Source organism: Hypanus sabinus, chromosome 23 (assembly GCF_030144855.1).
Source record: "Hypanus sabinus isolate sHypSab1 chromosome 23, sHypSab1.hap1, whole genome shotgun sequence".
Classification (NCBI taxonomy): Eukaryota; Metazoa; Chordata; class Chondrichthyes; order Myliobatiformes; family Dasyatidae; genus Hypanus; species Hypanus sabinus.
This window is the reverse complement of record NC_082728.1, coordinates 36,274,637-36,288,567: the sequence shown is the minus strand read 5'-3', so window position 1 is coordinate 36,288,567 and position 13,931 is coordinate 36,274,637. Positions and strand designations below refer to the sequence as shown.

The 13,931-nt window shown below is 40.4% G+C and overlaps 1 protein-coding gene across 2 annotated transcripts in view; it reads right to left on the bottom strand.

Annotated features, from left to right (window-relative positions):
- Positions 1-3,576: 3,576 nt before the first annotated feature.
- fbxw10 (F-box and WD repeat domain containing 10) overlaps positions 3,577-13,931 on the bottom strand; it is a 72,097-nt gene continuing 61,742 nt past the window's right edge. For both annotated transcript variants that reach the window (XM_059948731.1, XM_059948732.1), the window contains 4 exons: positions 10,997-11,155; positions 9,826-10,106; positions 9,450-9,638; positions 3,577-6,761 (listed from right to left, as the gene is read on the bottom strand). In XM_059948731.1, coding sequence (XP_059804714.1) covers positions 5,968-6,761; positions 9,450-9,638; positions 9,826-10,106; positions 10,997-11,155 — 1,423 coding nt within the window. In that variant the 3' untranslated portion in view covers positions 3,577-5,967. The remainder of the gene's footprint in view (positions 6,762-9,449; positions 9,639-9,825; positions 10,107-10,996; positions 11,156-13,931) is intronic.

Below are 13,931 nucleotides of genomic sequence, written 5' to 3'. Positions count from 1 at the left end.
CATTTAAAAAAAAATTAGATAGGTATATGGACAGGAAAGTAATGGAGGGTTGTGGGCTGAGTGCAGGTTGGTGGGACTAGGTGAGAGTAAGCTTTCAGCATGGACTAGAAGGGCCAAGATGGCCTGTTTCCATGCTGTTATTGTTATATATGGAACTGCTTTATATTGTAAGACTCAATGGGCTGAAATAACCTCCTGGGTAATTAGGAACTGTAGAAATACTTCAGTGATAGCTGTTTAAATTTGGATAAAAATGTTAAAATACATTTAAAACTCGGGTTTTCTATCTTATAAAAGATTTCCAAATTACAAATTATTTCAAAAACACAAAGTATAGTTGCAAATGAACATTGCAGAAATCGAAGGCAGAGGAAAGGATTCTAGTCACCCTATTTTTCTGTCATTCTCCTTAGTATTCCTTGACCCTTCCTAACAAGTCCGACTGCAATCTTACATTTATACTTTTTTCCCACTTGGGTGACTTTGCACACAAGATATTTTTTTTCAGAATCCTTTTCACACAGAATGTCTAAGTGACAGAGATCCCAAAGACCCTTAATTAATGCTGTGAATGCTGATCTTTTGAGAACACAAATCTTCCAACTATTGATAGATCAGCTATTTTGTGTGTTAGGTGATAGTATTGATCTGGTCTACAAGTTTCCTTGAACTAAATACAGTAGCTTAGCCAGTATTGTCTGGTTTGATACAAGCCAGTTAATATAACCCCATTGTCTTGCAGTACATCTCTTGAGTAGCCAACACTATGCTGTGGGCCAGGAGACTCTGCTCTATACACTGTTGTTTGACTCCAAAGCTGTCCTTTTAACTTCAGACTAATTACTGCTTACAATTTGCATTAAGAACTGAAGAGTGGCTCCTGTTTACTACAAGAAGCTGAATAAAGAATATTGGTCGTAAGTTTAACTTACTCAAAAACAACTCTTTGATCTCTAGAAGTGTTGGCTGTTGTGTTAGAAAGCTGAGCTTGACAAAACTCCCCCTTCCTAGCCTTGAACAATGCATATCCATCTCACAGCATTTTAAGTTTGTGTCGTCATTGTTAATGGTACACTAATTTGCTTTATGGAATGGAATTAGTTTTCCTTGCCAAGACTAGCCTTGATAGCACATATAGTCATGCGGTTGAGTCCAAACTACTCCAGCTAGTCCCTCAGTTCAAAGGCCAGTTAGTAAAAGGGTGATAAATGTTGACCTCACCAGTGATTATCATAGTCTACAAATGCATTTAAAAAACTACCTTCATGGTCTTCGGGGCCATTGGGGCTCATTAGGTACATCCTCGCCTCATGAAGTATTGAATGTACGTTTGTGGCCTTCTGCTTCTGTAGCCCATCCACTTCAAGGTTTGATGTGTGTGCAGAGACACTCTTCTACATGGTTATTTGAGTTGCTCTCAGCTTGAACTAGTCTGACCCTTCTCTGATCTCTCTCATGAACAAGGTGTTTTCACTCACAGAACTGCCACTCACTGGATTTTGTCTTGCTTCTTGCACCATTCTTTGTAAACTCTAAAATCCCAGGAGATAAGCAGTTTGTGAGATACTGAAACCACCCCGTCTGGCACCAATGGTCATTCTACAGTCAACGACACTTGAATCACATTTCTCCCCCATTCTGAACTTATGCATTGAGTTGCTGCCACATGGCTGGTTGATTAGATATTTGAATTAATGACCAGTTGTACATTTAATAAAGTGCAAATACATGCAACCAGAATGTATATTCCATATTGGCCATTGGACAAACACTTGGCAGGTGTTGGAAATGAAAGTGCTGGTTGATTTATTTTAACCGTATAAGACTGGTTTTTAGATGCCAACAAGGAGACAAAGTTGGGTGGATTGGGGGCTTAGAGGGTGTGTGAGGAAGATGCAGGACCTGAGGATCAGAGGTAGGGTAGGGGTGGAAGAGGGAAAACAAAGAAAAGAGGGCATTAGCTAAAATTGGAAAACTCAATATTCTTGCCATTGAAGCAACACACACAAAATGCTGATGGGACACCACCAGATGCAGGCAGCATCTACAGGAAGAAGTACAGTTGACGTTTCGGGCGAGATCCTTCGTCAGGACTAACTGAAAGAAAAGATAGTAAGAGATTTGAAAGTGGGATGGGGAGGGGAAATCTGAAATGATAGGAGAAGACAGGAGGGGGTGGGATGAAGCTAAGAGCTGGAAAGTTGATTGGCAAAAGGGATACTCAGCTGAAGAAGGGAAGGGATCAAGGGAAGGGAGGCCTAGGGAGAAAGAAAGGGGGAGGGAAACACCAGAGGGAGATGGAGAACAGGCAAGGTGTGATTGTAAGAGGGGCAGAGAGAGGAAAAAAAGGGGAATAATAAATAGAAGGGGAAAAGGGGCATTAATGGAAGTTAGAGAAGTCAATGTTCATGTCATCAGGTTGGAGGCTACCCAGACGGAATATAAGGTGTTGTTCCTCCAACCTGAGTGTGGCTTCATCTTGACAGTAGAGGAGGCCATGGATAGACATATCAGAATGGGAATGGGACATGGAATTAAAATGTGTGGCCACTGGGAGATCCTGCTTTCTCTGGTGGACAGAGCGTAGGGGTTCAGTGAAACGGTCTCCCAGTCTACATTGAGTTGTGCCCAGGCAGAATTTAATGTGTTGCTCCTTTAGTTTCCTTTAGACTTCATCCTGACAGTAGGAAAGGCCAAAAATGGATGGATCAAGGTGGAAATGAGGTGGGAGGGGTGGAGTTGACATGGTCTGCAACTAGGAACTCCAGATGCCCATTGCAAATATGGTTGCCAAGTCTACTCTTGGTCATGCCGATGTAGAGGAAACCACATCAGGAACACCGAATGCAGTAGGACAAGGTTGGAGGAGATACATGTGAACCTCTGCCTCACCTGAAAGGGCTATTTACATCCCCGGATGGTGGTGAGGGAGGAGGTGCTTGGGCAAGTCTTGCATCCACTGTGAGGACAGGGGAAAGAGAGAGCTGGTTGTAAAGGGATAAGTGGAATAAGGAGTCATGAAGGCAGTGGTCCTTGTGGAACACGGAATGGGGTGAGGGGGAGATTAGCAGCTGGCAGAAATGATGAAGGACGCTCTGCCAGATACGAAGGCCCATAGGGGGAAAGGTACGGACTAGGGGAACCCTGCCTGGCTGAGATGGGGTGAGAAGATGCGAGATCTGGCACCAACAACTACTGCCACAAAGATCAGAGTGGGAATGGTTTAGGAAGGAGAGAGGAGAAAGGACAGGTGTTATAGTTCTAACCGTAGAGTGGGAAAATGCCATGAGGAGTGGGAGAGAACAGGGAAAAGCAGAGCTAGTTGGTGGAATCTTATTGGTACAGGCAGAAACTGTGACCACTTGTCTATTGAATGTGATATGGAAGGTAGGGGCCAGGGGATTTCTGTACTTGCTCTTTGCAGCAGTGGGTGGGATTATCAGCATCTATTTGTTTTTAATTTTCATTTACATAAGCAATATCGTAGGATTTAAATAACGTGATCCAAATAAGGTCCTTTTGGTCTAAGGAACAATATACTGTTTATATTATTTAGAAATACGTTGTTGACGGTTCAACTGGAAAATACTGTACACAGATATAATAAATGGCAATAAACTTCATACGAACCTGCTCTGCTTTCAATAGCATCATATGCTTCATTTAATGTAAACCTGTGGATGAAATGGGGAGTCACACAATTAAAGTAGAAATATAATTGAAAGAGAATATCATTTTTTAATGGATTAAGGGAATGGTCTGGTTTAAAAGAATGGGAAGGTTTTCTTGGTATGTAGTTTCTCCAACACGAAAGGAAGAAAGTGCTGCTTATTCTTGTTCTAGTTTATGCCAAATTAGTGGAATACTTGGAGACAAGACAATCACAATGCTGTTTATTTTATTACAATAGCTATTCTGGGCACCGCACTATGGGACTTGGAAGGAGTGTTATGTTGATTTACCAAGCTGTATTAATAATTAAAATTTAAGCAACAGTATGCAGAAGGGATATGCAACATTTGTGGGAGGAAAGGAATTGTTGATGTTTTACGTCAAAACCCTACATCAGGACCTATTTAAGATTGTACAAATCAAGTTGTATTCTTTGAAATAAAAATGATTAAAAGGTGGTTCGATTCAAGCTTTCAAAATGTAAGGATGAGCGTGCAGATGGGGTACATGAGTTGGGGGGGGTGGTTGCAATAAAGATGATCCCACTGGTTGGGCATGAGGGACGTTTTAAAAATTTGAGCCTGGCTTTCCAAGGGTGAAGTTAGGAGATACTTCTACAAGCAAAGGCTAAAAGAAGCTTGAGATCCTTCTGCAAACAACAATGTATGCTAAATCAATAACATCTTAAAACATGAGAGCCATGAAATTTTGTTATGCCAAGGTATTAAGGAAGTTGTATCAAAATCAGGGATATGTATTTTGGGGAGCGATCATATACGACTGAAGAGGTGTGAGGTGCTAAATGACACGCTCTAGTTTTTTTTCAACTTGAGCCCACAAAACCTTCGGGAATTGGTACTGCAATATGTTTACTTGTCTTCAGTGACAGGCAAGAGAACCTTGTTCGATTTTTGTTCCTGAACTTTCCTTTTGCGTCATCGCTTCATTCCAATTTTAAAGGCTTTACTGTGTGTACCGTAAGTTGTATCTAGGCTGTCACATATTGGTTCTGGATTTGTCCTCTTGCCTCTGGCAAAAACAAGGGGTAGAAGAAGTTTGTTTCCAGGCATGCACTCAATTGGTTTTCCTAAACCAGGCTCCCTCATTGTTGGCAATTCCGAAAATCTTTCTGCAAGGTCTAGTACTGAAAATTGGAAAACTCAACATTCTTGCCATTGAGTTGTGCCCCAGCAGAATATAATGTGTTGGTCCTCTAGCTTCCTGTAGACTTCATCCTGACAGTTGGGAATGTGGACATTAGGACCTCGGGATGGACATTGCAGATACGGTCGCTGAGTCAACTCTAGGTCACGCCAATGTAGAGGAAGCCACATCAGGTACACCAAATGCAGTAGACAAGATTGGAGGAGATATATGTGACCGGTTGCCTCACCTGAAATGACTGTTTCCATCCTTGGCTGATGTTGAAGGAGGGAGTGCAAGGACAAATGTTGCATCCATTGTGAAGGCAGGGGAAAGGTCCAGGGTTAAGAAAGAGTTGGTTGTAGAAGGATGAGTGGACCAAAGAGTCAAGTAGGCAGTAGTCCTCATAAATATAGATACATAGATAGAGCTAGATTTGTCCTCTTGTCTCTGGCAAAAACAGGAAACAGAAGTTTGTTTCCAAGGATGCACTCAATTATTTTTTTCCAAATCCAAGCTCCCTCATTGTTGGCAATTCATAAATCTTTCTGCAGGGTCTAGTAACAAAGATAACTGGGTTTAAATCCTTAACAGTTTTAATTCTACTTAAGAATATATCTCAGTTGACCTCTGTGGTTACCCTGGTCCTTCACAACCTCCTATAAACTGCATGTATTTATAAGCAATATCAAATCATTGTAGTTATCATCCATCTTATCATTACAATGCCAATTGAAACAGTAGGAACTAATTATTACTTAATGACTATTCAGAATATGAATTTTGAGATGATCCCACATTACTGTGTCCATGCGCATGATAGCTGGTTTCCATGCAGTCAGAAAGGATATACAAGCAGAGGCATGTAAACTTCCCATTCATTACTGACAAATCATGTTTTTTCAGCTATTTCTTCATAATACAAACCGGCTCATCCTTTATCACAACAAATTATCCTGCCTTCATTTTTTTTTCAAATCTTTACAGATTTATTTACTTTGTCAACTTTTAAAATAACCTATATGAAAAGGGACAGAAAAAAATGACATTTATAATGTTACACTTGCATCTTGCAAAAGGTTTCTGCTCAATTACTGTATTACTTTATCTGCTGTATTCTGTCTATGGTCTGTAGGCAAGTTCTGTCCAAATTCAAGAACGTTTCTTTATTGCCTTCAGATTAGCTATTCTTTTTTCCTGTTCTAGTCTTTGTCGGTTCATATTCTGTTCTGCAATTATTTCTTCCTCATATTCTTTTCGTTGTTTCAGCGTCCGAAGTTTGAAGCCACTCCTATTTCGAAATGGGTTAATGTTTACACTCTGTTCAGACTTCGGTTTTGCAGCTACCGAGGGTATTGTAGAAACTGGAACCAAGAAGCCGCTGAGTTGATTTCTTTCTTTTGCATCATTTGATACTTTGTTTTTCTTGATTATGTCTTCAAATGCAGTTTGTGGCCTTTTCTTTTGACTGAAAGATTGGACAGGCTCTACAAACCCTAGAGTGGATTTTGATCGTTTAATCATTGGCTTTATTGCAAAGCACTTTGTGTTGGGGGATTGAAGTGCAAAGTTCTGCATAGGTTTTTGCTTTTTAAAATCAAAACTGGGAAGAGCGGGTTGGATATCAACATACTCTTCAGTTGATTCAGTGTCCTTCTCAATTATTTTACCGCTTTGAACTGCGTGCTTTTTAGCAATAAATCTTCTCTCCATATCTTTCAAAGGACATTGGTGCTGACCCCAATCAACAGAGAGTGAAATATTATTGACAGTGTTTATTTCTGTTTCACTAGATCCAGTGCTGTTGTGAATAGTACTGACAGTCAGGTAGATCTTCTCTGAGGTTCTTGGCCTAGACAGCCTGTTTTTTTTAATCTGCTTTAAAATATCTTGCTCACTTGCATATCGAAACCTCGAAGCTCTTGACAACGAATCAGTCCTTTTATCTATACAAAGACGAAAAAACCGTAAACTTAAACTTGTTATATCATAGTGGCCTTCATAATAAGGTGCAATAGAAATCAGGTAAAACATCTTTTTAAAATAACCCTCTATATTCTTTGCATTCTTTTGCCTGCATTTCACTCTTTTGAAGTATTGTGTGAAGCAAAGAAGCCACTTCACCCTATATCCCTCAAAAAGCAATGATAATCCTTTAAAGTGATAGTAGAGAGATAATCATTTACGATGATATACTAAATTTACTATGCTCTTCAAAATGCTGTCACCAAGTATTTTGTGTTTATACCAAAGGCATTTACATGAGTGCTATGGTGTTGATGTGGGGTTGGGGACAGGAACTTTAGTCCCTCTTAATTTATTAAGCAGCTTAAGGAATGTATGCATGCATCTGTTTAAAGGACTTAAAAGGCTGTCATATTTCTATACATGTCCCTGTGGGGGTATGTCTCATCCAAAATGTAGCCTCTGCCCTGGTGTGGGAACAGAGACTGCATGCCAAAGGGACAGGATTTGGATTTGAACAGTAAGCTTCAGACCAAAGGCAAGATTGCTGGCACTGAGCCATGACTGGTAACTTATACAGACAGTGGAATAACTGACATATTCAGAATTTATAATTAAAATACTAGCAGCAAATGCACGCAAGTGCTTTTTTTTTAAATAACACTTTAGTAATGATGAGCCTGAGCATCCTTGTCACAGCTGAAATAATCCTGTGGACTATTTTGTTTATGCTACAAATATCGATCTAGTTCTATTGCTGTTAAATTCCCTTCAATTAAGGAGATGAGGAAATGCAAACCCAAGATAATAATAATGATAACTTTATTTATAGAGCACTTTTCATACAGTTGATGTAGTTCAAAGTGCTTTACAGTGGATAAAAGTACAAATATGGGAAAAAAATAATAAAAGACAAGATATTAGTTAAAAGGTTAAGTAAATAGGTTTTGAGCCAACATTTAAAAGTGTCAACTGGGTCTGCAAACACTTCTAGTTTTAGGCATTGAATTCCACAGTTTGGGAGTGTAATTAAAAAGAGCTGACTGGCCAATTACCTTTTGAGGGAGATTGTTTACGAGATGGGCGGAAGAAGGCAACTGGATTATATAACAAAAACAATTCTGTAATGTACTCTCGTCCCAGACCATTAAGAACTTTAAAAATAAGTAAGAGAACTTTAAAATCAATTCCAAAATATACAGGAAGCCAATGCAGAGTAGCTAGAATGGGATTGACATGTTCCCTTATCCTACTTCTAGTTAAAGTCTAGCAGTGGCGTTCCGAGTGAGTTGAACTTTGTCAATAGTTTGCTTTGGAAGATCAGTAACAAGTAATCTAGTCTATTCAATATATAAGCATAAATTAATTTTTCAGCACCATTACATGACAGAAACTTTGCAATATTCCTTAAGTGTGGAAATGCTGCTCTAGTCACATTTCTTCATGTGGGATTGAAAATTAAAACCCGAATCAAGGATAACACTCATGCTCATTAACTTCTTATTTTACAAAGGGAGCCAAGTTCCCAAGTTTATCTCTCTTGGCTTTGGGACCAACCAAAGGTATTTTAGTTTTATCTTCATTTAAGAAATCAATTTCTTTATTACAGCCATACTAAAAGTCAAAGAAGATAGGGTGCTTTCATCATGAGGTTAAACCCAGATATACTGTTGTTGCCTGTTGGTTGTGGATTGAGAGAATTTGATAAACAAAATAGATCACATTTAACACAATTTTATACACTATGAATAGAGTAACGTTAACTGCTTTTTCCCGGTATTTGCACCAGCTCAATTGTTTAAGTCAGGGAAGGCAAAGTTCCATTCATGCTACAGAAACAAGCACAACTTATTCCTGAGACCATGCTGAATTAGCAAATTGACTTAGAGAAAGATAAAGTCAATAATGGCTTTGCCCTGATGACTACTGAATAATTCTGCTGTACATGTGGGAGACCAACTCTAGGCACTCAAAACCCAGTGAAGAAGATTGCCATTTCAATTACCATGATAGTGATGAAACAGCAGGTTGCAAATATGCCACAATAATATTACTGGGAGCATGTAAGGAATAAAACTAAATTCTACTCAATATGTCACTCCAAAGAAATATAGAATCACCAGCAACAAAGCAAGATATTGTAGGAGCTGAAAGAACCTATCTAGCTTAAGCCCCACAAAATCAGGAGGCAGTTCTGTCTTGTTGCTGAGTGGCTGCCCTTCACACTCAAGATTCCCAAACATGGGCAGGTGATCACTCCTACCTAATTAATGAGTAATCGTTGTCGCTTTAAATAAAATATTGAATGTTTCAGGCCACTAAACTAACTGGAAGTTTCAAATTTCCCCACATTGTCTGCAACCTTTTGGGCAGCTGTTCAGATATCAATGAGAACTTTCTTTAATTTGAGTTTTACTCTAAAGAACTTAAAACTGGGAATCCTAACGTGTTTTTCCATGAGAGTATTGTGCTGCTAATAAAACAACAATTCCAGGTTGTTTTTTAGTACCGAAAGTTCATAAATGAGAACACTTTATTGAGGGGAAATAATAAGCCACCAGTCAAAGAAGCAAAAGGGAAGAATATCATCACAGTCTATTTATCTGACCTACTAAAATTTATTTGGATATAAATCAAATATAGGAATATAAATTTTTTTAGTATCTCACCATAACCACTGCTGGACAGTGTATAATCACTTATTCTTCCTTGAGAGAACACTTCTGGGCCAATGGACACACAACCAGTTGGTGATTGTTTGGATAGAAATTCTGATTTCTGGTTAACAAGCATTGATTCTGGACCGTAGTACTGAAATTCCCTCAAGTTTGGAACCTTCATAGAATCTGACTGAATTCCTTCCAAAGAGTAACAAAAAGATAAATAATATCTTGAAGGAAACCAAGTCCAAAGTAATATCAATCAACATCATGTTTATCTTTACTTAACTGTGTTAAATTTTCAATGCAATAAGATCCCATGATCACAACTGAGATTTTTTAAATATTTTAGAAATAACTATCTGAGAACTTCTAAAAGACTTACTTTGTGCCAGTTGCATACATCGGCTTGACATTAAGCGTGTATGATGGGACAGACCCTGTTGTGTGATATACTCCTGTCTATGATAGATCTTTTCATTGGTAGAACCAATTCTTCTCATGCGCTGAGCACGAACATAACTGTGTGGCTGTTTCCTCAATGGTGCCATTTTAAATAAGTCTTCTTGTGCTGGACTTTCGATGATTGACGATGGTGCTGCGTAATCCCACGTGACATCCTCAAAGCGAAATGCGATCACAGCAGCAACAGTGTTTATTACAATGCTAAATGAAACAGTGAAGAAATTGGCGGTCATTCTCAGAGAAAGAAAACAAAATTACATTCATTCATATGTTACCATCATTTCTAACAAGGCTGGCATGTATAGTATGCCTCTAATCTTGGGAGGAAATTACGGTTCGACCACATTGGGGTTGTACAGGCACAACTTGGCTTCTGAAAGTCCAACCCTACGTCATTGTTGTGAGATATGGAAACAGGTAAAGCTGGTCAATAGGGCTCTGGCCTAGGCCAATCCCCTGTACAGTGAATACAGTGCATTACAGAAACATTGATGAACAACCATACCATCGACTTTGGATGATGGAGATGGGATATCATCAGTGACCTATGCTTCACTGAGAGTTGATGGCCCAAGAAGAAGGCACACATTGGGTAATGTTTATGGCTGAACCAAGAGTGGGGCCTGGATATCTCCATGGTAATTACAGGCTTAGAGCGAAGCAAAAGTGACAGAGCAACCCATGTTAAACTTACTGCAGGGAGAAGCGCGATGGAAGCAGGATGACCCTGAGTGGCAGACTACACCTAGGCCTGGTAGGGTGGGAAAACAAGCAGGGCAGAAAGGGTGATAACCGTGTGGGGCGAAACAGCAATGAACCATAGAACGCGCAACAGTAAAGGGCCTCAGAGTCCGACACTTGGGACCAGCTGTGGGTCCGGCAGGGTGGAGTTACAGCCAATTTGGAGGAGAGAAGACAGGGTAGAGATCAAGCTGACCTGAGATGGAGGTGGGAGCTGAAGTGGACCTGGAAGGGTGAACCAAGAGCAGGGATGAGCAATGGAAAGGCACAATTAACCAGAGGAGCAGTGTGTTCAGAAGTGAACCGGGCAATGTGGTTCCTTAGTTTCTAGAAATTTACATCATACCGACCTCTTTTCAGAAAGGTGAAAGGAAAGCACGGGATCACCACGGCCACTTGCTCTCATCACTCTTAGACAGGTGCCACGGTACAGGTCAAAAATTCTGATCTTCCCATCACTGCAGCTGCTGAGTACCCGTAGGTAAAGATGATGCAGACAGAGTACCTCCCTGCAATGTGACAGGGTCATAAACAACATTCTAACAACCTGCCACGTGATAGGGTCACACATTACATTCTAACAAGAAGCTTTCAAGAAGGAGCTGGATAGATATCTGATGGATAGGGGAATCAAGGGATATGGGGACAAGGCAGGGACTGGGTATTGATAGTGAATGATCAGCCATGATCTCAGAATGGCGGTGCAGACTCGAGGGGCCGAATGGTCTACTTCTGCACCTATTGTCTATTGTCTATAACAACCTGCCGCATGATAGGGTCACACATTACATTCTAACAACCTGCCGCGTGATAGGGTCACACATTACATTCTAACAACCTGCCGCTTGATAGGGTCACACATTACATTCTAACAACCTGCCGCGTGATAGGGTCACACATTACATTCTAACAACCTGCCGCATGATAGGGTCACACATTACATTCTAACAACCTGCCGCGTGATAGGGTCACACATTACATTCTAACAACCTGCCAAGTGGTAGGGTCACACATTACATTCTAACAACCTGCCGCGTGATAGGGTCACACATTACATTCTAACAACCTGCCGCGTGATAGGGTCACACATTACATTCTAACAACCTGCCAAGTGGTAGGGTCACACATTACATTCTAACAACCTGCCGCGTGATAGGGTCACACATTACATTCTAACAACCTGCCGCGTGATAGGGTCACACATTACATTCTAACAACCTGCCAAGTGGTAGGGTCACACATTACATTCTAACAACCTGCCGCGTGATAGGGTCACACATTACATTCTAACAACCTGCCGCGTGATAGGGTCACACATTACATTCTAACAACCTGCCGCGTGATAGGGTCACACATTACATTCTAACAACCTGCAGTGTGAAAGGGCTATAAACAAAACTCTAACAACTTCAACTGACATTTTGTGCTGTTGAAATACAAAGTAAATCAATGAGGGAAATCAAAAATAATAAAGGGTGATAGGTTAAGTTAAGGTTGACCATTAAACTACAAAAAGGCAAAATATTAATAAATTTGAAACAGTAACCCCATCTATTTGCCATTAATTCTGGTAGTAATGAAGAAGGCAGGCAGCCTTCTGGTGCCTTTCATCTTTCTGGTGGTTAGGACAGTTGTTGAAATTTTTGGAGTCTGTATTCCATCTCTTTATTAGCTTTTCTATTTTAACCTGGGTTCCTGAGCTTTGGAAAACCTTGGAGATGAATGTAAGTGAGTGTGTTTACAACAGTGGGGTAACCAGGAGCAAGACCAGTTAATTTATCCTGTAAAATCCACTAACTGGCAGAAAACGATTGAAAGGCAGAAATCCTATTCTGTTGGGGTTCCCACACACCCTGTGCAGCTTTCCGAGCCGAGTACCACAATACTTTCAAGACATGAAAATGCACACTGACAAATTATACAAAAAAATAGCTTGTGAATGTGAAATGGAGGCATTCTGACTTCACAGATAGGATGGAGGACTATATAACATATAACCATATAACAATTACAGCATAGAAACAGGCCATCTCAGCCCTTCTAGTCCGTGCTGAACGCTTACTCTCACTTAGTCCCACTGACCTGCACTCAGCCCATAACCCTCCGTTCCTTTCCTGTCCATATACCTTTCCAATTTCTTTTTAAGTGACAATACCAAACCTGCCTCTACCACTTCTATTGGAAGCTCATTCCACACAGCTACCACTCTCTGAGTAAAGAAGTTCCCCCTCGTGTTATCCCTAAATTTTTGCCCCTTATCTCTCAACTCGTGTCCTCTTGTTTGAATCTCCCCTACTCTCAATGGAAAAAGCCTATCCACATCAACTCTATCTATCCCCCTCATAATTTTAAATACCTCTATTAAGTCCCCCCTCAACCTTCTACGCTCCAAAGAATAAAGACCTAACTCGTTCAACCTCCTCTGTACTTCCTCTATTTTGTTAACATCTTTCCTATAATTCAGTGACCAGAACTGTACAAAATGCTCCAAATTTGGCCTCACCAATGCCTTGTACAATTTTAACATTATATCCCAACTCTTATACTCAGTGCTCTGATTTATTAAGGCCAGCATGCCAAAAGCTTTCTTCACCACCCTATCCACATGAGATTCCACCTTCAGGGAACTATGTACCATTATTCCTAGATTACTCTGTTCTATTGCATTCCTTAATACCCTACCATTTACCATGTATGTCCTATTTTGATTATTCCTACCAAAATGTGCACAGCATTAAACTCCATCTGCCATCTTTCAACCCACTCCTCTAACTGGCCTAAATCTCTCTGCAAGCTTTGAAAACCTACTTCATTATCCACAATGCCACCTACCTTAGTATCATCTGCATACTTACTAATCTAATTTACCACCCCATCATCCAGATCATTAATGTATATGGCAAACAACATTGGGTCCAGTAGAGATCCCTGAGGCACACCACTAGTCACCGGCCTCCAACCTGACAAACAGTTATCCGCCTCTACTCTCTGGTATCTCCCATCCAGCCACTGTTGAATCCATTTTAAATGAATCCTGACTCTCTTCAGGAACAATAATCTGTTTGGATATTGCATCTCCATTCAGGGTAGATAGAAGCATAACTTCCAGTGAAGTTCAGGTGGATAAACTGTTGGGTGCTGAGGCCTGACATGCCCACGGTGAAGTAGCTGAATTGGGTATCTGTGAATTCAGGCTCAAGCTTAGTCACCTGGGCCTGAATAGCTCTCACAATGTTGGTCACTGCTCTCAGGATCATTCCTGTCCTCATCTGCCAAACCATGCCG